The sequence below is a fragment of the Mus musculus genome, chromosome 9 (genome assembly GCF_000001635.26).
Source record: "Mus musculus strain C57BL/6J chromosome 9, GRCm38.p6 C57BL/6J".
NCBI classification, from domain to species: Eukaryota; Metazoa; Chordata; class Mammalia; order Rodentia; family Muridae; genus Mus; species Mus musculus.
This window is the reverse complement of record NC_000075.6, coordinates 114,506,410-114,533,727: the sequence shown is the minus strand read 5'-3', so window position 1 is coordinate 114,533,727 and position 27,318 is coordinate 114,506,410. Positions and strand designations below refer to the sequence as shown.

The 27,318-nt window shown below is 48.5% G+C and overlaps 1 protein-coding gene across 1 annotated transcript in view; it reads left to right on the top strand.

Moving 5' to 3' along the window:
- Nucleotides 1-22,460, top strand: part of Trim71 (tripartite motif-containing 71) — a 53,102-nt gene extending 30,642 nt beyond the window's left edge. Inside the window, exons 2-4 of the mRNA NM_001042503.2 lie at nt 8,607-8,774; nt 17,861-17,995; nt 19,632-22,460. Coding sequence (NP_001035968.1) covers nt 8,607-8,774; nt 17,861-17,995; nt 19,632-21,083 — 1,755 coding nt within the window. The 3' untranslated portion in view covers nt 21,084-22,460. The remainder of the gene's footprint in view (nt 1-8,606; nt 8,775-17,860; nt 17,996-19,631) is intronic.
- Nucleotides 22,461-27,318: the final 4,858 nt, after the last annotated feature.

The following is a 27,318-nucleotide window of genomic DNA, read 5'->3' as shown; positions in this document are numbered from 1 at the left end:
GCACAGTGAGGAAACGTGCACTTGAGAATCTGCCATCAGGAAGAGCTGCTCGGGCTGGAGAGATGGCTCAGTGGTTAAGAGCACTGACTGCCCTTCCGAAGTTCCTGAGTTCAAATCCCAGAAACCACATGGTGGCTCACAACCATCTGTAATGGGATCTGACACCCTCTTCTGGTGTGTCTGAAGACAGCTACAGTGTACTTACATATATATAATAATAAAATAAATCTTAAAAAAAAAAAAAAAGAGGAAGAACTGCTCACTGGCTCCTCACTGGACCTGGTTGGGCTGGGGCAGTGTTGGGGGCTGTCATTCAGCGCCCCCCACCCCCTTCCAATGCGGGCTCCTGGGATCATTCAGGACTCTTTCCAGCAGGCATACAAATTATTGAGGCTAGAAAAGGCTGGCCAAAAGGCCTTGTTGTGGCACCTTCCTTCTTCACCCAGACAAGGTCTCATGTAGCCCAGGCTGGCCTTGAGTCTGCTCGTTAAAAACGCTGATCCTCCTGCCTCCGCTTTCTGAATGTTGGGATTATAGGCCCTCAGACTCAGCTAGGACTTTGTGTGTGCAAGGCAAACAGTCACTTGACCAGTCGAGCTGCATCTCTGTCCCCACATCTCCCAGAGATGTCCTTCCTGTCACCTCTTCAGGCTAGGGCCTTACCAGCTGGAGCACACAATTGTTCTTTAACTAGAGTTTCGCTACCAGCCTCGCAATTGTCTTAGCCCAGGCTGGCCTTGACTTCCTCCCCATGCTGTTGAGGATAATCGTGAACTGCTGGACTTCCCGTTTACCCTTTTCAAGTGCTGGGATTACAGATGTGTGCCACCAAGTTTAATGCAGTACTCAGGACTGGACCCAGGGCTTTTTTGCTAATCAGATGCTGTCAAGACCTTGCCTTTTTTGTTTTTTTTCGAGACAGGGTTTCTCTGTGTAGCCCTGGCTGTCTTGGAACTCACTTTGTAGACCAGGCTGGCCTCGAACTCAGAAATCTGCCTGCCTCTGTCTCCCGAGTGCTGGGATTAAAGATGTGCGCCACCACCGCCTGGCTAAGACCTTGCTTTGATGGTCTTCTTGTGTTTGGGTTGTGTCTCTGCTATCCCGGTGTCACACCAGGACACACTAAGGATTTACAGAGCTGAGAGGCCACATGAAGTCCTCTGCTTCCCAAAATGGTCCCCTTCACAACTTAAACACGGTCTGCAAACCCTTGGGTTAAAAAGAATACTTAGTCCTAAGACTGCAGGTGGATGTGACCCTGTAACCAGGAACCCAGGGGCTTTCAAGGAAGGACAGTGTTCCTCCCTGTCACCCCAGAATCCCGATCGGTCCATTCACCCTGGGCAGAGACACTGAGTGATGCAGAGCCCAGCTACCAGAATGTAGAAAGAGACGGTTAGAGGGGAAAAAAAAAGAGAGAGACACAGGTCTGTTATTTTTTGTGACAGGAGAAAGTCTGGTTTTCTGAATATTTATGAAACCTCATATTGCTAGCAGAATTTTTTTATTTGTGCAGGCGTCCTGGGAAGCTGGAACATCTAATCTGGGACTGGACTGAATTCTGTAAGAGCACACTGTTGTTAACCAATGAGCCGCCTTGCTGGCTTCTCAAAAACAAACAAACAAACAAACAAACAATCTGTGCGCACGCACATGCATGCACGAGACTTCCATGCCTGTGCCCGTGTGTTTAGTAACTCATTAGGTTGTGTCCCAAGCCCTGTTGGTTTCTGTGGGTTTTTTTTTTGTTGTTGGTGGTGGTGGGTTTTGTTTTGTTTTGTTTTGTTTTGTTTTTCTTCTCATCTTGGCCAGTTTGTGTTTTCCCTGGCTTTCAAAACCATCCATCACCATGGCCTCCACCAAGCAGGCAGCAGTCCGAGGAATGAAGCCTGCTTTGGCTACTCGAGGGAGTAAAAGGGTTTCGGGTCTGCAGTCCTGGTAGGTGGCAAGGGATGGGGTCCAGTTCCTGGCCATCTATTGAGTCCAACTCATTCTAAAGTCAAGTCCCTCAGATTCCCCTTCTTGCTAGAACTCGGACAACTAAGACAGCACCCTGTTTCGTACAGCCTCAGAGGCAGCAGGGACTGAAGCTCTCAAATGTCTACTGCTAGGTGCGGCTGGTTTGAAAATCCATAATTTACATGAGCAGCGATCTCCCTGTTTGGACAGATCTCTTTTATTTCCGGCTGGAAGCTGAATAAACCGCTCATTAGAACACCAGAGGTCAGATTCGCGCTGGGCGGCAGCTGGGTCACTAATGATTTCATAGACTTTGTGTGACCCCCTGGCCAGGGGTGCTGTAAATCGGACTGGAGAGTCTAATTTTTTTCCCCTCCCAAACCTCCAGGGAGTTGGTCCTCGCTCGACTCCTGTGAGATAGAACTTAAGATAGAAGTAGTAACAGCTAATGGGAGATTGTGGGAAGGACTGTGGTACCCCAGAGAAGTAGATTGTGTGGGGCCACCAAAGCTAACTCATTTAGGGGCTCCTTATTAGGAAGAGTTCCACAGGGGGAGTCTGGTTTTGAGCACTGCTGGATTGAGGTATAAGTGTACAGTTTGAGGTCTTTTGGGTTTGCTTTTGTTTCTAATTTTTTTGGATTGATGAATTTTTATTTGAATGAGTCTTTTGCTTGCATGCATGTCTGCACAGCATGTGCGTGCCTGGTGCCTGCTGAGGTCAGAAGAGGGCATTGGATCCCCTGGAGCTGGCGTTGGGGATGCTTGTGAGCTCTGATTACATACCTGTGTGACTCCCCTCCGCCCTGGAGCGCTGAGGCATGTCCATCATAACGGAGCAAGTCCCCGAGGGCTGGGTTTGCTCTCCGTCCTCTGGGTCCCAGCCTTTTCTCGCCACGAAGAGGAATGGTTTTTAGATTCATCTCTGTAGTTGACTCGGCGAGTAGCCGATGCAGAGGCTTTTTAGTGGTGGTTTTGATTTTCATGAGAAGAGGTCTCACAGTGTAACTCTGGCTGGTTGGGGACTCAGTATGTAGACCAGGCTGGCCTCAACCTGCCTCTTGTCTTCTGACTGCTGGAACCATGCTTGAACCGTCTTTATTTGTGAGACAAAGGTTCACGTACCCTAGGCTGGCCTGTAAATAACTTGGCCAGGTAGCTGAGGGTGACCTTGGACTGCGGATCATCTTGCCTCCACTGACCCTGGGCTACCACTACAGCTGTATGCTTGCGTGTTGCTGGAGATCAACAGGGTTGTTTTTATATTTTAAGTTGCACGTGCATCTATGTAAGGCGTAGCATGTGCCACAGTACACACCATGTCAGAGACCCAAGTACACCCTGTGGGAGGCGAGGCAGTCACTTCTGTTCCTACCACCTATTTTCAAGGATTCAAACTCAGGTCAGGAGCTGGTGGCAGGCAGCATCTCCGCTTTGTATTTATAAAACGCTCAAGATTCGTGTAAAGGAATTTGGGGCTGTGCATGGTGGCACATCCCAGCACTCCTGTGAGTTTGAGGCTAGCCTAGTCTACATAATAAGTTCCTAAGTTCCAGGAGTACGGGGAGAGACCCTGTCTCACTCCCACCCCAGAAATAAACAAATTTGTTCAGTATTTTGGGAGAGTGGGATTGGATCTTCACCACTGCAGTTTCTCCATTCCACGCCTCCTCACACCAGGTACTGGTTACGTTACCTGTGATTTGCTCATATGGCCACGCCCTGCGACTATTTAGCCGTGATGGAGTGGAGTGTCCCAGAACGTTCAGGAGGATATTTGCCAGCAATCTCAGTATCTGGGAGACTGAAACAGAAGGATGCAAGTTTCAGGCCAGTCCTGGCTACAGTGTGAGGCTTTTTCAACCACAAAAACAAGCTAAATATTTCTGGTCACAGTTGGGGCTGTAGGCCAGCAGCAGGAGGGAGCTTGTGTATCATATATATGCAAGGCCCTCCCTGGATTCCATTCTCAGCGCTCTACCAAAACATTGCAGTGCACGCAGAATACAGGATACTCTGGTATCAAGCAGCAGGTGGGAAGTTTTTTTTTTTTTTTTTTTTTTTTTAAATGTTTGAAAAAATTGGTCTCAGCCAGGGGTGACAGGTGCCTCTAATCCCAGCATTTGGGAGGCAGAGGCAGGTGGATCTCTGAGTTTGAGCATTAGTTTACTGGTTCTGAGCAAACACACTTTATTTATTTATTTATTTATTTATTTATTTATTTTTGAGACAGTCTCTAACCTTGGAACTTGCTATGTAGACTAGGCTAGCCCCAAACTCACATCTTCCAGCCTCTTGTCTATCCAAGGGCTGGGACTAACTAAACCTCACCTATCTTTAAAAGTTTGTGAATCGCCCTTCTCTTTCTGCCAAAGAACTCTAAATGGTTTTCTTCTGGCTCCCCAGGCCTCCCGGTTGTGGGGTCCTAGGCATAGGCTTCTGCTGAGGGCTTGTTTACTGTTTGGTTTGGAGTCCTAGCTTTCCCTTGAGTTGTTACTTGTTGTGTGTGTACCCAGAGAAAGGTTGGAGCTAGTGGCTCTCTGAGCTGCCAGTTGCCAGGCTTGGCAGCAGCACCTTCACCCACTGATCCACAGCAGCCAGGCCATAAAGCCCGGGTCTGATGGTCCTTTTGTTTTTGTTTTGTTTTTGTTTTAAAAGATTTATTTATTTTTATTTATAGGAGTACACTCTAGCTGACTTTAGACACACACCAGAAGAGGGCACCAGATCTCATTACAGATGGTTGTGAGCCACCATGTGGTTGCTGGGATTTGAACTCAGGACCTCAGGAAGAGCAGTCGGTGTTCTGAACCGCCGAGCCCTGGTTCTGATGTTCTTTATTTAGCTGATGGTTTTCTTGGCTCCCGAGCTTGGTTTATGATTTTTGAAGCAAGTCTCTGGCACGTGTGCAACACACAGAGCGCATGGATTGGGAAGGTTGGCCGATGGCCAGTGTGTGCCTGAGCCTTCCTTTGTGAGAGACCAAGTGACATTGAAGGAGAAACAGACTTAAAAAGTTTTAAATAAGTAAACGATAAACAGAGGTTGATAATGTACTTCAGTCGAGACATTTTGACAAACTTGAGATTACGTGGCGATCACGGCTTTTGGGCTTTCCCCCTGTATTTAATATTCCTCGCTGATGAGGGTCCCTGGGCTTAGAACCATTGCTCCTGTTTCCCCAACATGTCCTCCAATATGTGTGTCCCGGCTTGAGCCGGATGGAGGACTGAAAAAATCGTGTGTGTGTGTGTGTGTGTGTGTGTGTGTGTGTGTGTGTGTGTTCACCAACAAAGCATTTTATTTCAGGAGGTACATAGGCCTGCCTGCCTACCTTGTGTTGTTATTTATTTATTTTCTTTAGTCTTCCCCACCCCCACTCCCCATTCCACTCCACCCCCGTTCCTTTCCTGCTGGGCCCACATTCCTTGGTCTTTGTCTCTGCTTGGTATTTTAGAAATTTTGGGAGAGGAAGGCTGGGAGAGGTGGGACGTTCTAGAAGCTGGGGGCAGGGAAGGGGGTGGTCACTTGGAGGGTCAGAGGTCAGGCTAGCTCCATTTAGCTAGAGCAGCCAGATTGTCGCCAGGCTCGAGGGGGCGTGTCCATGCATCTGCCGGGGTAGCCCCAAACAGGCGGCACGTAGGCCCTGGAATTTCTGCCACCAGCGGACTCCACCCCTTCCCTTTCTGCTTCCCTGTAGTGGCTGCCACTTTTGCGGGGTGGGGGCACAGGCTCTTATCTGTATACTCTGTTCCATTTTTCTTAATAAGGATCCCCTGCCCCCCGTTTATTTTTTTTTCCATTTTTTATTAGGTATTTAACTCATTTACATTTCCAATGCTATACCAAAAGTCCCCCACCCCCGTTTATTTTTAAATTACATTTTTTGGTTTAGGGGTAGGTTGTATGGAGACTTGGTGGAGTCTGTTCTGCCCACATGTGGGTCCTGGGATCAGACACCCATGGCCTTGCTTGGCAGGCAGCACCTCAAATCCCCAAGTCCTCTCCTGAGCCGCCAGTCGCAACTGATCATCCAACTGTAACTGTTGATCGATTTTCGGAGCGACCTTCCTCATTCATTGAATATATGTAGTTCTAAAATTCTACCTCCCTAGTCTTAGAAATGGCAGGTAGATAAGTGTGAGATAGTCTAAAAATATAACTCCAATCCATAACTAGAAGACTTAAAATTGTTCTTATTTTATGGTTTTGCCACCCTAAAGTTGCATGGTCTTAAGTTTTGATTTAAAACGTAACGATTTAAAAATGCATTTTAAAATTGTAGTTTCCTAGTTATGAGCACGAGGAGGCTGTTGTATGCATCTGTATGTAGGTTTTATTCCTCGCCACTTGGGTGCCACCGCCCCTCCTCAGCCCAGCTTGTCTGCATTCACAGCGCATCCGGACTTGGCTCCCATCCGTCGTGACCCGAGTCCGGGCCACGTTTCATGGCAGACACCCTTTGACTCATTTAAGAAGCATCTGGGCTGTTCTGACACCACCGCCTGCTCTGGCCGGGATTTCTTTCCCATATTTGCAGAGTGCTTCCTCGGGGCTTACTCTGAGGCCTCAGGGGATCTCCTGTGCCTGGCATCACGGAAGCCCCGTTGCAGGGTCCACCAGGCCTAAAGGTCTGGGAGTTTCCTAACGTTTGGACAGTTTCAGTTTGGAGCCCAGTTTCTTATCTCAGCCCAGAATTACCTGGAAGCTTTTTGCTTCCTGTTGTCCGTCCCCAGACAGGCCGGCTCCTGAGATTTTGAAGGCTGGAAAGGGTCTCCTGAGGTAGCAAGTCAGACCCCATTTGTTTCCCAGTTTAGAGGGAGGTTCAAGGCAGGCAGAGGAAGTCACTGGACAGGTGTCCTGGCTCAGGAGCCTGGGGTGTGCTGACCTCTGGTCTCGGAGAGTCAGTTGCTTTCACTACATCTGGAGAAAGCAAGGGTGCCTGAGTCCACTATTTCAGTGTAAACTGCACCTTCTGGTGGGAGGTTTCCACACAGCCCTTTGGGGGAGCGGCTGGCGGCGGCAGGGAGGTTAAGGGGGGGGAGGGTTATTCCTTTCTTCCCTTAGGAGGGGGAGGGGGAGGGGGCTGAGGGAGGGAATGTGGCAGGATTGCCTAGCCCAGTAGATTCGCTCTATCCCCACATGGAAACTTACTAGGGATTGCTCCAGATTCATTGAGCCGAGCGTCGTCTTGCTGGTTATTTGGGATTCTCTCCCTGAGTCTGACAGGATAGACTTACTTTAAAAGTGGTTGCTGCTGCTGAAGGCTTTAGTCTACAGTGTTGGCTAAAAAGTGATTAAAATTGGTTACTCAGTCACGTTTCCTTGTGCAGACCCAACAAAAGATCTGATCCATTTCTCTGTGAGATTTAAAAAAAAAAAAAAAAGGTATTCCCAAATCGCCTATCTCTGGATGCAGGATAAATTACCAGTAACTTACAGGCCCTAGTGGGACAGCACAGCACATGTCACCCCTCAAATCACCCGCGAGGGGGACAAACCGGCACAGGAAACAGCATTCCCCTCACTGTGGGTCTTCCCAGCTCCACTCTGGGGATCTCTGTCTAAATTGTTTTCTGTTAGCCCCTCCCTCCTTCAGCCTTCAAAGCTGTCTCCCATCTTTTCCTGGCTACTGGGTCCAAGACTCTTGAAGTGTTTTGTTGTGGGTGGGGTAGCCAGCCCTGAGCTAGGCTTGGAGCGCCCCTGCTGTGTGGTTCTGAGAGGGCCCCCCCCCCCACACCTCCTGTCCTCATGTGGAGATTTAAATGTGTTGCTGCCGGTGGCAAGGAATCCAGCTTACACATTGATTCCTCGTGTCCCTGTGGCAGCTTTCCCCTCGCCCCCAGCTGCTCGTGAAATCAATCCAAGAGACAGTAACTGAGGGAGGAGCATGGCTGGTTTCCATGCTGAGCCCTCTCTCCCGAGAGCCTCTTGCCTGTCAGCAGGTGAGGGGTGTCCAGCCCTTCTCTCCCCCAGCTCATGGGCTCTTAAGGAAGCTGTTCACTTGGGCAGGCTGACCTTACTGTTAGCATTTGGCCTTAGTTCCGGATGCTTCCTCCCATAGATGCTGGAGTGCCCAGGAGATAGACTGGCCGCCTGATGGAGGGAGGGCTGGGAAGTACTGTACTGCGCGCCCCCCCCCCCCCCCCCCCCCCCGTTTTTCGAGACAGGGTTTCTCTGTGTAGTCCTGGCTGTCCTGGAACTCACTTTGTAGACCAGGTTGGCCTCGAACTCAGAAATCTGCCTGCCTCTGCCTCCCGAGTGCTGGGATTAAAGACGTGAGCCGCCACGCCCGGCTCACCGTACTGCTTCTTGACCTTGCTTCACATACAGCGTGACCACAGACCGCCAATCCCAGAGCAGAGAACCATAGAACTTTCTAGATCTGTTGAGACACAGGAACTCCTCCCTGCTTAAGCCCCCTAGACTGTCTCTATGATCTCTGACTCTGTGTGTCTGGGTTGTGATCTGACTCAGGCTGGAATGGGATATGTACGGCACCTGGGTTTGAGGCATCGGACATGCAGGGGAGGACAGTGGGTAACGATTGTGACAGTTCTGCCTGTCTTGAGGGGGGAGGGGTACACACTGTTTGGAGGAGGACTGGGCTGTCTCCACTCTGTTCACACCCGTCTCTCTGGTCCACAGGTCCTGCATCTCTACTGTGACACCTGCTCTGTCCCCATCTGCAGAGAGTGCACGCTGGGCCGCCACGGTGGCCACAGCTTCGCCTACCTCCAGGATGCCCTGCAGGACTCTCGGGCACTCACCATCCAGCTGCTGGCTGATGCCCAGCAGGGCCGCCAGGCTCTCCAGGTCAGTCACCTATCTCATTGACTCAGACCTCTCTTGTGGAAGGTGGGTAGGCAGACGAACTGCCTGGACTCATGGACTGGAGACTAAAGACAAGAAGGGCTTGACACCCCGGCTACTGAGGTCTCTAGGGCTCCTAGCAGTGTCCAGAGGATGCTGCGAGTTACTGGGTTACTTTGCTGGTTGTTTCAGCTTTTCCCTGAAGCTAGCAAGCATTGGTTTTTGTTGAGACAGTAGAGAGCATGGACACTTCATCTTCTTTAGCCGTTTGGGTATTTGGTGCACAGATTGACTAATTGAAGGCTGAGTCCTGAACACAGGGCATTTGATGTTCCGTGTCTTGCAACTGTCCCTGGGTCATAAGTCCTTGTAATTTGAATGTTTGTTCTTTTATGGTTGGGTAGGGACATGCATGACCGTTTGAGAACTGAAGCAGCTCTCCCACATTGCTATGCAGCGGTGTATATTATGTATAGTTGATGGATGTTAAGTCTTCTTGCCTGCTATTCTACCTGTCAAGCGCTTAGGAAATCATGACAGGTTTTTTTTTAAGACAAGAAACCTGTGGGAAGCTTCTTGTTTACATTTTAAAATATTCAAGCAAGAAATTTTTAAGTCACCGGGCGGTGGTGGTGCACACCTTTAATCCCAGCACTCGGGAGGCAGAGGCAGGTGGATTTTATTTTTCCCTCCTGATAAAGCCTGTTGTTTATATACAGGTTAAAGAATTTGTATTTGTTGCTGGTGTGTCAGATCTTGCCACCAGGATTGGTATTTTATTTTATCCATTTTTTTTTTAAGATTTTTAGTTTACTTCATGTGTTTGTCTCTGTGTGCAGTGCCCATGGAAGCCAGAAGAGGGCATTAGATCCCCCACCCCTGAACTGGGAGTTACAGATATTTTAAATTTGCCATACAGGCACAGGGACCCGAATCTGGGTTCTCTGCAAGAGGAATTGCTCTTAAGCAATGAGCCCTCTCTCCAGCCTTCTTTGAAAATGCCTCAGCAGCTCAGGGGACTGCCCCTTGACCTGGAACTCTGGAATTCCAGGCAAGCCTTGGCCACATGAGGTCCGGTCTCAAGACAAAAAACAAAAGGCCTGTGTAGTGCCCTGTCTTAAGTTATTGTGTCTCCATAGTTCTGCTTCGTGACAACACGATTTCGCTTCCACAGATCTCGTGCCCAGTGTCTTCTCTTGTACTGTTAAAAAGTTAGGATTCTCTAAAAACTGTTTTGCCCTGTCTTCTGGTTAACTGTGTCCCTGGCCACTGCCTCTGACCTGAGGCAAGGAGAGCTGCAGTCACCTGTCCCACTTCCTAGATCTTTGTATCTTAAATTCCCTCTTCCTCCCCCTGGTGTTTTGTTTTTAATTGAGACGGGATCTTCTTCTTTTTTCTTTTTTTGTTCTTTTAGAGATTTATTTATTTATACCAGAAAAGGGCATCTGATCCCATTACGAGGAGTTGTGAGCCGCCATGTGGTTGCTGGGAATTGAACTCAGGATCTCTGGAAGAGCCTACCCTACAGTGCTCTTAACCGCTGAGCCATCTCTCCAACCCCAAGACAGGACCTTTCTATTGACTCTTGACTATTCTGGAACTTGATTTATAGACCTGGCTGACCTCATCTTCACAGGGATCCTCCTGTCTCTGCTGTTTAAGGAGGTGCTTCAAGTGGGTGGTTAAATAAGGAGATCTCACGTGCTTTCGGCTAAGGAAGAGGAGAGGGATAGGAGATTTTTGCTCAGGCTAAGCAGAAACCCCAGGTGTAGACCATGGAGGCCAAATATTAGTTGGTGATCAGTATCCAGTGTTGGTCTGGAGATCGTGAGGCATGCTGGGTAGAGGAGCAGGGTACCAGGTGGGTGCCTGCACTGGGATGGAGGCATATTATGCTAATGGATACACCTGCACAGGAACACCCCCCCCCCCCCCCCCCAATGTGAGCATGCCCCCTAACTGGGCTCTGAGTGCTTCTTCCCTGAGGAGCCAACGTGGGGTTGGGGCAGCTAAAAGATGAGGTCAGCTGGCTTTCCTGAAGCCATGACTGCTAAATCTATTGTTTATTTCCCGCATGAACCACAGAAAATGATTGTCCCCCAGGAGCGAAGGTTGGTGTGGCCCAGTTTTTACAGCATACAAATGTTTGCACCTGGGCTATTGGTTAAGACCAAATAGAGTTCTCTGTAGGAACCAGGAAGAGGTCATGGTGTGTGACACTGTATGTGGATGGAGTCGTCCTTGTTTAAGTCACAAGAGCACACATTGCGAAAGTCATTGGGAAGAGCACTTAGAGGGCATAGAGTTGTACTAGGCATAGTACATCTGTTTGGTTGGCGTTTGTTTTTACACGGTGTAGTGCAGTGTAAATTCATCCAGGCTGGCGCAGAATATCCTCCGTGCTTGCTCTGAGTGCTGGGGGTTTGGGGGTGTGCGTTGTTAGGCCTGACCATGTCTTTTGTTTTGCTGTGAGAGTGTTTGAATTTGCACATGGAATATATGTGTGACTATCCTTTGGTACCCAAGGCCTGGGAAGATGGGTCAGGTACTGATCCACTAATTGGGTCTACTCACCAGATGTGTAAATGTCGCCATCTGTTAAGGCTCTTGTCACTCTCAAGGAGGACTCAGGTTTGGTCCCCCACTCACACCCCACACCACGAATAGGGTGGTGCACATTGCTCCAGGGGACCAAACTCCATCTTCTGGTCTCTGTAGGCACTGCAGACGTGTGGCTCAGTGGTTAAGAATACTTACTGGAAGCCCGGGCAGTGGAGGTGCTGCACAGACAGACGCCTTTAATCCCAGTACTCAGAGGCAGAGTGTTAGGGTCTCCCCACAACCCACACAAACTCCCATCTCAGTTAAACAGGGATGGCTTATTCAGCACACACCCCAAGACTGTCTAGCTATGCAGTAGACATCTCTCAGGAACAGCCTAGAAAGGCTAAAACCACAAGAACACACAGTGAGCTCAAACACAGGCACTAGAAGTACCGGCCAGTAGCCGGCCCTGACTCAAGCCATTTTAAGATAAAACAGTTCATATTGACCTTGAATTTGATGGATCCTACATGAAATTAATAGTCATTGTGGAGTTTCTTAAGAAACCCTTAACAAACTTCATACAGAACGTAGCAGGGTATGTGCTCAGCATGACCCTTCTGTGAGTCGAGTTATTTTTTCTGCAGAGTTTCTTAAAATTTGAATTTTAGATCCCAGCACTGAAAGTGGGCAGCTCTTTGATTTGATGCCCTGCTTCGCATTCATCTGGATACATGCACATCTGGACACATGCACATCTGGACACATGCACATCTGGACACATGCACATCTGGACACATGCACATCTCTCAGACATAAAATAACATGCTGTTCCTAATATGAATGAGAGGGAGGAGAGGCAGTCACGATGTATTACATAGAATGGGGCCCTTCATTATATATACATATACATATACATATATCTACACACACACATATATATGCACATACATGCTTATATAATTAAATATATTTAAATAAATTCTTATGAGCATTTTTTATTTGCTTGCATGTATGTCTGTGTGAGGGTGTCAGATCTTGGAGTTATAGGCAGTTGTGAGCTGCCGTGTGGTTGCTGGGAATTGAACCCAGGTCCTCTGGAAGAGCTGTCATTGCTCTAAACTGCTGAGCCATCTCTCCAGCCCATTAATTTATGTTTTCAAAAGTCCCTTAATAAAATTCTTTTCTTCCTTACAGAAAGTTTTCTCTGGTGCCTGAGTATGGTTGTGTTTAGGCCAGGCACTGACTGCTGTAGGGTGGGTGGGAGCTTTGATTTCCCCTTAATGGCTTCTACAGCAACACACACACACACACACAACCTTGAAGGTACAAGGATCAGAGCGTAGAAAGACTGCTCACTGTGGAGTCCCAGCTATGACCCTGCATTGTGCTGCCAAGACTCAGAGCTAGGATTTTTTTTTTTTTTTTAAGATTTATTTATTTATATGTAAGTACACTGTAGCTGTCTTCAGACACACCAGAAGAGATCGTCAGATCTCATTATGGATGGTTGTGAGCCACCATGTGGTTGCTGGGATTTGAACTCAGGACCTCTGGAAGAGCAGTCAGTGCTCTTAACCACTGAGCCATCTCTCCTGCCCCAGGAATTTTTGTCTTGTTGTAACCATCACATATGAAGCCTGGCTGGCCTACCAGCCTACCTGTGACTTTCACAATTTGCTGGTGTTCTTGAATAGTTGGACTCTTTCCTGGCAAGTTTTTTTTTGTTTTGTTTTTTCTCCTTTTTTTTTTTTTTTTTTTTTTTTTTTTTTTTTTTTTTTTTTTTTTTTTTTTGAGATGGGTTATTCTGTGCAACCCTGGCTGTCCCGACCAGGCTGGCCTCGAACTCACAGATTTTAAGTGCTGGAATTAAACGTGTGGACCACCATTTTTATTTTTTTTTAAATTACTTAAGTTCTTTCTATGTCCAGTGACTGGCAGTCAGAGTCCCTGGATTTCCACTGGGTTTGCAGCTTGCCTTGGGAGACTGATAATAAGCCCTTGAACGTACTCGGGAGGCAGAGGCAGGCGGATTTCTGAGTTCGAGGCCAGCCTGGTCTACAAAGTGAGTTCCAGGACAGCCAGGGCTATACAGAGAAACCCTGTCTCAGAAAAAAAGCAAAACAAAACAAACAAGCAACAACAAAAAGTCCTTGAACATTAAGATTGTCCTGGAAAGAGAACCCTCAACCCCCAGCATTGCGAGGTCTGTTCAATGCAATAATGCATTCGAGGGGTCTGGGTTCGGGTTGCTTTTATCTTGTCTCTCTTTTCCCCCCCTCCTGGAGATGTAATATTTTGGTCCTGGATGTGGTTAGATCTGTTGTTGTTATTGGGGTGGTGGTGGTGGTGGTGGTGGTGGTGGTATGGTTGGTTGTGGAGGTCAGAGAACAGCTTGAAGGAATCTGTTTGCAGGTCCCAGGAACTGAGCTTGGCAGGAAGCACATTTGCCCACTGAACAGAGTTGGTGGTGGCAGTGGACTTTTGTTTTGTTTTGACAAGTTTAAAGTTCAGAAATTGAATTGTGTATGTCAGTGTTTTGCCTGGAAAGCCATGTGACTGCTCAGGACCCATAGAGGCAGGAGGCAGCATTGAACCCTGGAGTTACAGAGAAGTGACTGTTAAATTGCTAGCTGTGATTAACACGGTGGACTGTAGGGGTGTCCTGTTCCCAATCTGAGAGTCTTCGAGCAGCCAAGTTCCTGGCTGTACCTTGGAAACAGTTTCATCCCAACCTAACCCACACAGCTGCCGCTCAGGAGTTAGACCCGGAGTGCAGAGTCAGCCTGCCCTGGGTTCTCATCTTTTCTGGAAATAAATGTCCAAGTTACCTTCCTCTTATCCCACTTAAAACTGTCTAGCTCCGGGCCCACTGCTGGCCTATGTGGATACAGCGGGCTTTCAGTGCACAGGCATTCGTGCAAACACTCAGACACAAAAGTAAAGGCATGTTTTTAAAATACAGACAATGCTCTGTGGAGTGGAGATCTCTAACTGCTAAGCCTGCCACGGAGTCCTTTGCTCTGCTACCTCTGTTACTTTCCCAGCCCGTTCGTTCATTCATTGCAGGGCCTGCAGATCCTGTACCCGCTGGGATGTGATCAGGACAGATTCATTGCTCCTCCTCGACACAGTCTTTTTTTATTATCCTTAGGAATGCTGTGACCCTTGCTCAAATGGTTTGTAATTGTTCAGGTGCCATTATACTTCCTTCTACCTGTTGGAAGAAACAGATCTTCCAGTACACTCAGCAGTAAATCTCTGGGGACGTGCTAGGATGAACGCATATACTCACAAACTCTAACACACTCACACACACTCACACATACACACTCTCACACACACACACTCAGACCGTCACAGGAGAGCACACTTGTCCATGCCTGTGTGAAAGAGGCAGTCATTCTCCTGCCCTCTACTGGTCTTGCTCAGCAGGAGAGTCAGTTTGTCCCTGAACATGACATTTGTATAGTGTGTTGACTACTTTTGTGTCAACTGCACACAAGCTGGAGTCCGAGAGAGAGAGAGAGAGAGAGAGAGAGAGAGAGAGAGACAGAGAGAGAGAGAGAGAGAGAGAGAGAGAGAAAACCTTAACTGAGAGAATGCCTACGGCAGACCGGCCTGAGAGCAAGCCTATGGTGCAGGCAGCCTCTCCTTCTCAAGTTAGTTATTGTCCTCATGGTTTTTATCAAGCCCTGAAAACCCTAAGACACAGTTGTTACATTTTTTTGAAAATCACTTTAAAGATAATGATTGGCATAAAGATGGTATCACATTAACATAAAATATTATAATTTACTAGATAGCCATCTATCTGGTCTACGTAGTTTTATTAGGTAGCTATGTATGTAGGAATATGATGTACCAACACGGTCGTATGGAGGAAGGTCGGAGGAGGACAATTTTGTGTTTTTCCACCACTTGCATTGTCAGCTTGGCAGCAAGCACCACCCCTCATTTGCATATAGCTCGTCTTTCCTGCTTGCTTTTTTCCTCCCCTTTCTCTTCCCTCTTCCTGTTCTTCCTCCTCCTCCTCATTCTTGTTCCCGGATAGCCAGAGCCACACGGAGAGACCCTGCCCTGTCTCTGTGTTAGTGACCCATCTGAAAAGAGGGGATTGGTCATTAAATTCTACACAATAGGGTCTGGAGGTAGCCCTGACTGCCCTGAAACCCTATAAAGACTAGGCCAGCCTTGAACTCAGAGATCCACCTGCCTCCACCTCTGCCTCTGCCTCTAAGTGAGCACAGGGATTAGAGGTGTGCACCCCCACGTGGACCTGGCAAAGGAAGCTCGTGGCGAGCGGTTCTTCGGCCAGGGAGCTTCAGATCCAACAGCCTGGAAACGGGGACCCTCAGGACTCGGTTTAGAAACAAGTTATCTAAATCTAACCCCTGAAGGGACTTGCACTTACGTGCTTATTATACTCAAAGGAACGTACACATACGTACATTTATTAAAAGTAATGTCTTAGGGTTTTACTGCTGTGAACAGACAGCATGACCAAGGCAACTCTTTTTTGTTTTTTGTTTTTACGAGACAGGGTTTCTCTGTGTCGTTCTGGCTGTCCTGGAACTCACTCTGTAGACCAGGCTGGCCTCGAACTCAGAAATCCACCTGTCTCTGCCTCCCAAGTGCTGGGAATAAAGGCGTGCGCAACCACTGCCCTGCTCAAGGCAACTCTTATAAGGACAACATTTAATTGGAGCTGGCTTGCAACAGGTTCAGAGGTTCAGTCCATTATCATCAAGGCAGGAGCATGGCAGCATCCAGGCTAGCATGGTGCAGGAGGAGCTGAGAGTTCTACGTCTTTGTCTGGCAGAATACTGGCTTCCAGGCAGCTAAGAGGAGGGTCTCAAAGCCCACACCCACAGTCAGTCACACACCTACTCTTAACAGGGCCATACCTTCTAATAGTGCCACTCCCTGGGCTGAGCACATACAAACTATGGTCAAGTAATCAAAGATGAAGCTGGAGGGGTTGGTGATGGCTCTAGCGGCTCTTGCAGGGGACCCAGATTCAAGCCACAGCGCATCCAAGGTCATGGTCATCCGTAATGCCAGATCTTAAGTGTCTGATACCTTCCTCTGACCTTTGCTGGCATTTGGCATACATGTGATTCATAGGCATACATTCAGGCAGAACACTCAGACATAAAACAAATCTTAAATTGAAACCCTTTGTTTAAAAAAGGATTAAGATGGGACAGTAAGCTGAAGGGCAGGCATTGGGTGCTCTCAACCTTGGGAAGAAAGTGAAGAGCGTCATAAGCTGAACTTGAAGTTGGGAAGAATTTAAGGAGCCAGAAGGCATCCCAAGCCACGTACAGCCATAAGCATACAGTCTGCCTAGAGCCAGAGAGAGCTCGGGAGTCAGTGGGTATTGAGGGGGCTTGCACAGTGTTCCTTCTAATCCAGCCCAGCATGTAGGAGTCCCTGTTGGGAGGGGAGGGCAGGGCAGGGCAGGGCAGGGCACTTGCTACTGCATCCAGTTTGGGGAAGAGAATTCTACTCTGGTGGTTGCACTCTGGATGCAGAATGTCCCTGGTGGTAGTTTTGACTCTGGCAGCAGCTTGGCTCTTTGCATGTTTGTCTCAGGTTTCTTTGAAGGCCTCTGGCCAGGTTTGAGAGGATTGTAGTAAATGCCTGCTTAGAACCCAGTAGGAGCCGAGATTTGAACCTGGGTTACCTTCATAAAATACCTCACCAGCCTGAGGTGCTGAAGCCCTCCCAGTCGTAGCACATCCCATCTTGTATCCATGGAGTCCTGCCCAGGCAGGTATCTGTGTACTGCTTCCCATCGGTTCAGCTCCATCTGTGCCTCACGCTTGCTTTTTATACCTATGGGTAGGATCATCTACTCTAAAAAACGGGTTCCTCTGACAGTCAGGGCGGACTCTCCATCTCGTCCCTCCGTGTCTCAAAGAAATCCTTGCGGCTTTTTTGACACACTTCATGTAATATTAATGAACACACCAAGCCTTCTGTCCGAGTTAATTTTTTATGAACAATATGCCTGATAAAGCTTCCCGATGTACTGGGGCTGGTGCCGTAAGATGGAGGCCCCGGACTGCAGGGCACGATTGAGGGTTTTCTTAGGTTAGCTGAGGTGAGGCTCCCAGAGTGCACATTGTTGGCTTGGGAGAGATGGCTGGAAAATGATGCACACGTGGCGGAGAGACCACTGACCTCCGCCCCTCTCCCTGCGCCCTCGGGAGGGACCTCTCAGGCCTTCAGGTGTGGGGAGTAAGTCCAGGAAATCCGTGCAAGCTCAGAGCTACTTTACAGCTGACCGTCATTCCCAGTATTCCACACAAACGCAGCCACGCCGGTGACCCTGTTGTTAAAGAGTATTCCTTAATAGTCTGATACTCACTGGAGGTGCCACTTCGGAGACAAAGAGACTCAGCCTTTGCCAGCAACTCTCAGTTACACACCCTCGGGTGCCAGCCAGCACGAGCCCTACAGGCCTCTTGGAAGTTGCTGTGTGTGAGGTAGGAGGTGATGTCCCTTCCAATGTCTCAAGGTTTTGCTTGCTCTTGCAGCTGAGCATCGAGCAGGCCCAGACTGTGGCAGAACAGGTGGAGATGAAGGCGAAGGTGGTCCAGTCTGAGGTCAAGGCCGTCACAGCTCGCCACAAGAAGGCCCTGGAGGATCGGGAGTGTGAGCTGTTGTGGAAGGTAAATGGGCTCACAGCTTCCCCAGTCAGCTCCCTCGGGCGGGGCGTGCACTGCACTGGAGGAGCCTCCTTTCAAGATCTGAGGCCCGAGCTCTAAATTTAGAAAGAGTTGGTAATTTTCCAGAAAGTTTGAGGGGGGCGGTGTCCCTGGAATGCTGGGTGTCACTCACGTAGCAGAACAACAAGAAATCCTTTCAGAAAAGCCCGGGGAGCCAGGAAGGCTGGGGTGCAGGTTTTCTGTTGCGCACTCGGGAAAGGAGGCTAGCCAAAGGCAGACAATCAGAACTCTTGTTAGCAGAGGGCTGGGGAGGAAATTGTCCTTATTTTGGGTTTCCCGGCTGGTTGCACTTCTTGACCCATGTGGTAAAGCCTCCACTTGGGGGTGTGGGGAGTGAGTCTGTGTTTGTCCATCCGTCCTTCCTGTTGAAGATAGCTGAGCATCCTGATGGGCTTTCAGATAACAGTCAGCTGGGAAGACTCCTACCGTACAGCATTGTAGCCTTTCTGGTTATGTGTCCTCTACCCAGGTATGGCTACCTTTCTGCTGGTGAGCAACCTGCTTCTCTGGCTGTTCTGAACACAGAGTTACAAGGTTAACTTATAAGAGAGGCCTCCAGTTTGGATAGCTTGTTTTGATCTAATACTGTGTTAGAGATAGCTTCTTAGTAGTGTGTTCCCCCTCCCCCCTCAATACCCTTAAAATTAAATAAAAAACAACAACAACAAAAAAACAAAAAAACAATGTGTGGGCATGTAGTTGGGTGCCTGCAGGGGCATAGGACCCCTCTAGATCTGGAGTTTAGGTGTGCTGAGGGCACACGTCTTTGAGGTAACTGAACCTATGGAGCCCAGCGCAGGTAGGTTTCTGTGAGTTCAAGTGCAGCAGGCTAGTCAAGGCTACGTGATTAGACCCTACCCTCAGAAACCCCCCCCCCAAACAAAACATGAAACAAACTAGAGTGTGTGTGTGTGTGTGAGTGAGAGAGAGAGAGATGAATGAGAGAGCATGCACATGTGTGTGCGCACACTTCCATGGGACCAGAATTTTGGCTTCCCAGGAATCCAGCGCCTCTGGCCTCTGGGCACCTGCACTCATGCACACGCACAGTTAAAATAATTTTGGGGCTGGAGAGATGGCTCAGTGGTTAAGAGCACTGACTGCTCTTCCAGAGGTCCTGAGTTCAAGACCCAGCAACCACATGGTGGCTCATAGCCTTCTCTAATGGGATCAGATGCCCTCTTCTGGTGTGTCTGAAGACGCATGTACTCAAACACATAAAATAAATAAATAAATCTTTTTTTTTAATTAAATTTCTTTAATTTTTAAGCCCAGACCTCAGAAAAGTCGTCCCCTGTGTCCATAGTCGGTTTTCTGTAGCTCTCAGCTTAAGAGCACTAAGAGGTGATGGTTCCCCCTCAGCAAAGTGTGTGAGCTGGTCTTTTTACCTCAGGGGCTGGGGCAGCCTACCTCAGATGGGTCTGTTAGGGTTTGAATGCAGAAAAGAGAAAGGAGGGAAGGAATTGTTCTGTTTGTCAGGTGATAATCTCCCATCTCCACCTCCACTCGAGATCGCCGTGGGTTCCCCACACTCTGCTCTCTGTGCTTGGTTCTAAGCGTCTCTTTCCTCCCTCCTCAGGTGGAGAAGATCCGGCAGGTGAAGGCGAAGTCTCTGTTCCTGCAGGTGGAGAAGCTGCGGCAGAGTCTCAGCAAGCTGGAGAGCACCATCAGCGCCGTGCAGCAGGTCCTGGAAGAGGGCCGCGCCCTGGACATCCTGCTGGCCCGAGACCGGATGCTGGCCCAGGTGCAGGAGCTCAAGACCATCCGAGGCCTCCTGCAGCCCCAAGAAGATGACCGCATTATGTTCACGCCCCCTGACCAGGCCCTGTACCTCGCCCTCAAGTCTATTGGCTTTGTCAGCAGCGGGGCCTTCGCCCCGCTCACGAAGGCTACAGGAGATGGCATCAAGCGTGCCCTTCAGGGGAAGGTGGCCTCTTTCACTGTCATGGGCTACGACCACGATGGTGAGCCCCGCCATTCGGGAGGTGACCTGATGTCAGTTGTGGTCCTCGGCCCCGACGGAAACCTGTTTGGTGCAGAAGTGAGCGACCAGCAGAATGGTACTTACATAGTGAGCTACAGGCCCCAGCTTGAGGGTGAGCACTTGGTGTCGGTGACATTGTACAATCAGCATATAGAGAACAGCCCCTTCAAGGTCGTGGTCAAGTCGGGCCGCAGCTACGTGGGCATCGGGCTCCCCGGGCTGAGCTTCGGCAGTGAAGGTGACGGGGAGGGCAAGCTCTGCAGGCCCTGGGGCGTGAGTGTTGATAAGGAGGGTTTCATCATAGTGGCTGACCGAAGCAATAACAGAATCCAGGTGTTTAAGCCCTGTGGTTCCTTCCACCACAAGTTTGGTACCCTTGGGTCTCGTCCTGGGCAGTTTGACCGACCGGCTGGGGTGGCTTGTGACGCCTCCCGCAGGATCATAGTGGCCGACAAAGACAATCATCGCATTCAGATCTTCACCTTCGAGGGCCAGTTCCTTCTTAAGTTTGGTGAGAAAGGCACCAAGAACGGGCAGTTTAACTACCCGTGGGATGTAGCAGTGAATTCTGAGGGCAAGATCCTCGTTTCAGACACCCGGAATCATCGCATCCAGTTGTTCGGACCGGACGGGGTCTTCCTGAACAAGTACGGCTTCGAGGGATCTCTCTGGAAGCACTTCGACTCTCCACGGGGCGTGGCTTTCAACAATGAAGGTCACCTGGTAGTCACCGACTTCAACAACCACCGGCTTCTGGTTATTCACCCTGATTGCCAATCTGCCCGCTTCTTGGGTTCGGAGGGCTCGGGCAATGGGCAGTTCCTGCGACCACAGGGTGTGGCTGTGGACCAGGAAGGGAGAATCATCGTAGCCGATTCCAGAAATCACCGCGTGCAGATGTTTGAGGCCAATGGCAGCTTCCTGTGCAAGTTTGGTGCTCAAGGGAGTGGCTTCGGGCAGATGGACCGCCCCTCAGGTATCGCGGTCACCCCGGATGGATTGATCGTCGTGGTGGACTTTGGCAACAATCGAATCCTCATCTTCTAATTGTGTCTTCTGGGGTTTTCTGTGTTTAGGGTGTGCATGTGTGTGTCTCTCATTTTTGAATTTCAAAGAAGAAATCGTCTCAGGGATATTTCTTTTTCTTTTTCCCCCCCTTTATTTTTATTATTTTTTTTTTTTTAAGAACAAAAGTACAACATTGCCTAAGTCCTACCTCAGCTTAAATTTTTTTTTTTTTTTTTTTTTTACAGATGAATGTAATTCTCCTCTGTGCAGGGCTTGAGCCTGTGAAGTGATAATTTCTATCTACCTCAACTCTTTGCATTTCCCTCTCTGGCAAGCCTCTTGGCTCACATCCTCTTCCCTCCTGAAGGCCTAGGAGGCACAGGACAGCGGTCCTGCAACCTTGAGGGCACTGGAAGCATATGGTGGGGTGCATGCATTTTGTAGATTGAGCCAAGGAAACCCAAAAACTACTAAGTAAAAAAGAGAAGTATAAGATGTTGGAAAGATAGGATTTAAAATTCATAATTGTAGTGTATTTGTGTTCTTGAGAATACTGTGTTTATGTGGGGTTAGGTTGTGTGTGGTTTGCTCTTTTCTTTTTTATCGATGCAACAGGGCTTTTCTCTGTTTACCTCAGTGTGTCTGACATCTCATCCCTAGGAGATATGGCTGTGGCTTGCTAGCCTAGAAAAGCAGACCATTCATATTTTCGGGTGTCTCATCTTTGTATCTGGTAAAGAAGGGTGGGTGTGTGGGAGTGTGTGTGTGCACACGCGTGCATGTTTGTGTTTCAAAGCCATCTTTGCTTGAGGAGAAAAGCTGGACTTGACACAAGACATCCCAAGCAAATTTCTTCCCAGTTTGCTAAGAAACTCGATTTAGCTCAGGACTCTAGGTTGAAAGTGTTCGCAAAGGTTACGTGTCTGTGTTTTTGTTGTTTGTTATAAAGACTTAGGTATAAGAAAATAAGTTAACCTTGTTCTCAGAGAGAGAGGGGCTTTTCAGATGTGGACCAGGGTGCCACAGAAGTGGGGGGTGCTGGAGAAGTGAGGCACCCCCACATCAGGGACTGTTCAGGAGGGCGGGGGACCTCGTCTCTATGTGTGAGGGTGTGGTAGGCAAAGGGATAGCTTTGATTTGAGAAGCACAATGTTTTTTCCTGCTTTGGAAGTTCAGGGAATGTAGAAGATTGTCTGACTGGTGGGAGCACCTCACTCCCTAACCCTTGGCTCAGGTCTGTTTCTCAGGAACCTTCCCTAAGTCTGAGTGGAGGCAGACCTCAAGGTTAACACAAAGCCCCGTTCCTCCCCCAAAGGCCTTTGAATGTAAAGGATTTACAAACCAAACCACCCAACAGGAAGTGTAGGACACAGTATATGTCTTTTTTTTTTTTTAATTTTATTTTATTTAAAAAAAGAAAAAAAAAAAAGAAAAAAACCTGTACCAAAGAATAGAAACTTGGGGGCCTGTGGCTCCCATCCCATTGAAGTCTGATGTATTGTAAGCCACAGAGTGGGCCTTCTTGACATTCACCTCTGAGAATGAGGGCCCATCCCGGTTCTCTGGTTCTCTGTATTCTCACTACTGAGCTCAGACCAGATTTGAAAGAGGACAGAAGACTGCCCAACATAGATCTAAAACCCAGTTTCTGACCCCCATTGCACGGCAGGAACTCCACAGAGGAAGAGGCGGTGGGGACAGGATAAGGGCTCAGTCGAATTGCTTTGGGATGCTCAGTTTGCCTGTGTGAGCTACGACGTTCCTTCACATTCACATGACTTGAATTTCAGGATTTCGGGGTGATCTGAGTGTGGCGGCGGGTGCTGGGGGGCGGGGGGCCGTCTCAGCAGGGAGAATAGTACACAATCAAGGAATCCCGAAGGTAGCTTCAACTGCTGATCTCCATGTTTCTCGGGATGTGAAAGAGGGTTACAAGCTCCTTTTAAAATTTAATAGTGGGTCCTTCCCCAGTTTATATATCCCTTTAGCCTTTATTATGTCACTTAAGCGTTAAACTGATTTTTAAAAATTTTGTAGAACAGGACAACCCAGGAGGCCTCACCCCGCCCCCCCCCCGCTCCCCCCCCCCCCCAATCTTAAACTGCCTTTAAACACTCAATAGAACTAGCTTTACATTCTTAATGACACTAATTGAACAAATGAATCTTGACAACCTTCTCAGAAACCTGATTTTAATTGTGGCTGGGGAAAGCCGATTTTCAATGCTAAATTGAAGTCATGTTCAGTGTTCCTCCTCACAGCTCTCCTGTGGCAGGAATATTGACTGACTGACTGTTCAGTGAGAACTTTTTTTCTGGTGACTAACAAAATACTTGACATTTTACTTAGGATCTGATAACTCGGCCCAGGTTCCCATCTTGTGGTTGGGTCTTGATCAGTACATGGATAGACCAGTGTGGGCTTAGAGCACAGCAGATGTGTTCTTAGAGGTCTGTGGCTTTCTATATCCAGATCAGTGTAAGGGCTGGCTTCTAAGGAATTGTGATCATAGTTGGAGAACTTTTGTTTTTAAAACAAGTGGCTTATTGTGGCCGCCTGAGATTGGACTCCTAGCCGGTGGGGGAATTGGTGCTAAGCACTTTGGAGAGTGTACCTTGATATGGACTGATCCATATCATGACACCAGCCATGTTTGGTGAGCACCTGCAGCCAGTTCTGAGGTACGACAGGAAAGAGATTCAGGAAGGAGACACCGTGGGTGCTGGCTGGCCGGAAACCTTCTGTCACTGCGGTGAGCGACTGACGGGTAGCGGTCCCTGGTCAGGTGGCAGGGGCTGGCAGGAACTGGCAGGAGCTGGCAGGAGCTGGTGAGGGTGGGTACCAGGAGATTCCCATTGGAAGTGAAGTTTCTTAAGTTTGAGTATTAACCACCTGGTTGCCACCTGCCTAACATTCCAAAACTATAATCATCTGAAGGTCATCACCAATCTATCACTTTTGTTCATGAGAAGTCTCCAAACCTGTACTCCGTTATGGCTGGCAGGTAACTCCTTATCTTGGTTTGAGCCTAGTAGTCTAGGCTGTTCCCCTAGTGCACTAAACTTCCTCCAATCAATACCCTTGTTAAGTCTAACTTACCTGGGGAAGCACACAAGGGTACCCTAAACAGAACTGGACAGTGTTGGGCCATAGAGGCTGCCGGGATGAAGACACTTTGGATGGTCCAGAGTGTCTCGGTGTAGTTAAGCCAAAGCTTAATCATTTGAGTTGGGAAGTCTTTTAAGCTTGAAGCAGCACAATTACTGTCTTGTCTGTGTGTCTTCTTGGGTTTGGAAGATTCTAAGGTTGCTGTGTTCTGGTAGGTATTAAAAGGAATGCCAAAGTTCTAGGCTTGTTTTCCCTGTTGTTTAAGACGTGTGTGTGCGCGTGTGTGTGTGTCTGTGTGTGTGTCTGTGTGTGTAATATACACACACACGCAGTGGTGCCAAAATGTATTTATTTAGAACATCTCTCCTAGTGAGGTTCTGACAGTCTGGGGCTGTATGAAAATGATGCTATCATGTGTGTACAGTTACATAGGACTGGGGCTTTCTCTGGCTTCGTGTGAGCCAGGGTCACAGGGCAGGACACCGCCCCTAACCACACTGATTTTGTTTAGTATGGATTTTCTACCTCAATTTTGGCAAAAAGTTGTCTACCTCACGTCGGCACCGGATGGGTCTTAAAAGGGCTAGTATTAATCCAGTGGGGAGGGTGTGGATGTGGGAGACCCTCTCTAGATGCAGGGATGTTCAGGGATGCAGGATTGATTTCTTAGACAAACGTTTGACCTTGAATAAGAGCTGTCTGGTCAGTGTCGTCGTTCACCCAAGTAGTTCTCAGCCAGTCTGGCTTTCCCTGCCACAAATCCTGTTCCGCAGACAGCGGTAGGAGCTGCTTCTCTGACCGGATGGAGAACCTTCCACCATTAAAGGCCTTTAGGTCTCTCTTCTCTTCAAGAGAAAGCCGTTTTATCTGTTAGGAGCGTCTGTAGGCGTGCCCTTTTAGTGGGAACTCTACAGGTCTAGTGGGAAGCATGAGGTATTTGAAGGGAATGAGAGTCTCTGACTTCATGATTGTATTTGAAGCTGTCTGTGCCCAGCAGAATCTCCCGTCACGGCGGTGTAGCCCGTCTACAGTGACCGGTGACGTGTGTATTGCTTTTTGTTTTGATTTGTTCTTCCTACCAAAGGCAACACTTTGACACTTGTTGTTCCCCCTCTCCTCCCTTTGTTCTTGTTTGTTAAATACTTGATAAATTGAGAAGCACATTATCAGGACTGTTAACTTTCTCCCTGTTTGTCCCTCCCCAGTAACCTTCTGGTCTACCTGGATGAGAGAGCGCATCCTGCAGACCACGGGACTAATCGGGTTTTGGGTTTATAAATAAATGTCACCATGAAGAAATACCTCAATAATGTCTATTTTTAAAACTGGTGTTACGGGTCAGCAATCCAGCCTGGACGGCTGTTTTTCCATCATCATTTAACCAGTAATGGTTCTAAATGTTTGTTTTGTATCTGCATTGGTCTTAGACCCCTTTTAATGATTGTATTAACTCAGGAGCTCAGGTCGTACCTTACCTATCTCAGAGCACACTGGCTGAATGTTGGCGCCCCTGGCAGCAACGCGTTTACTTGTGCTGTAACCAGCTTTGGTTCTTGGTGCTCCTAGCAGTCTGTAGCTCTCCTTTAGAGGGAGACTGCTCACATGTATGGGTGGGGCTCTCTTGTTTTTTTAGGGTGATAAATGTCTTTCCCCCTTTTCCCTTAACGTCTGCCGGTGAGGGTGGGTGGTTTAGCGATGTTTAACTAGCATGTTACGTGTAGTAGTTGTGGGTGGGAGGGTTGGTTGTTCGGTTTTGTTTTAATGGATCTTGTTTGATACAGTCCATTAGCGCTCTCATGCCTGGTCAGCCAAAAAAGAGAAGCAGCAGCTTTAACTTTTATGTAACTGTAGAATACACGGCCCACTTCGGTCTTTTTGTTTAAGAGAAGTGAATGCACACCGCAGAGGCATTGCCTGATGCCAGGATGACTAAGTTAAGTGTCTTCCGCTGGACAAGCTGATTGAAGGAACACACCGCCTCCCCTGGCAGCAGAGCCCTCGGTGTCTCTGCCCCTTTTGGGATTGTGGTGGCATTTCTCGGAGCTTGTCACGGCACTGGGTGGCTAAGGGGATTTCCCCCTAAACCTCAAGGCAAAAGTGTATTTTTTTTTTTTTTTTATTTTATTTTTGCAAGCCCCTTCCTCCCCTTGTTGGGCTTTTACCTTTAAAACCTTAAATGTTACTATTGCCAGCCGCAGGCATGACGGGCAACGAGAGCGGGTGAAGAGCCAGTGGAAGAGCGTTCCAAACCTCCTGTGAGCTAAGCGGCTTCTGAATGTATCTCTGTGGTCCACAGAGAAGGCTGGGGGAGTAGCAAGGAGATGCTGTATCAGCTACTGCAGCCTTAAAACAAAGCCGGTGTCTCTTTGGACTTTAAAAGTGTCCCTATGCAGCTTATTTTATTTTTGTTTAATCAAATAAACAGAGGGTTGTCCCATGAAAACTTGGTGTCCGTGTGATTTTTTTCCATCTGGATTAGGTATGAAAGTACCACTCCTGGTGGGGGCAGGGGGACTCAGGGGTCTGGCTGTCCCGGGACTTCGCATGAGCACCCGTGCTAAACTGGTGTTGCTAGTGTTTTTCTTTTAGGAAGAAAACAGAACAAAACAGACTAGGGTCGGTCGGACAGCATGTCTGTAAGATGCTTGATGAAGAGAGTGAGTTCCCAGGACCTGGTAGAGCAAGAGAACCAACTCCCACAGTTTGTCATCTGACCTCTACATTCACACCATCACACACACATACACATACACACTTGTAAATGGCTGTGTGTGTGTCTGTATTTATACAGGCTCTATATTCCTGTCCTTTAGTTTCCCACGGAAGGAAAGTAACAGCTGTCTGTCCAGAGGGTAAGTGGCTGTGTGACTCACCAGCTGCCACTGCTGCTTCCTTTCTTCTGGTGGGTTCTGGCCTTTTAACCTCATCTTGGCCTGATGGAGAAGGCTCCATTTGAGGGCTGCGCTGTGACCCCCCAGGAAACTAAGCAATTCATCTCTTGGTGGGTCCTGATTTTGGGGGCAGGGAGGCAGGTGCTAGGTAGATTGAGAACTCTGCGCTCTGCCTGGTAGGCACATGCCTCTAACCCCAGGAAGGCTGAGGCAGGAGGATCATGAGTTTGAGGCCAGCATGAGCTGTGTAGTAAGGCTCTGCTTGAGAGTCTGAA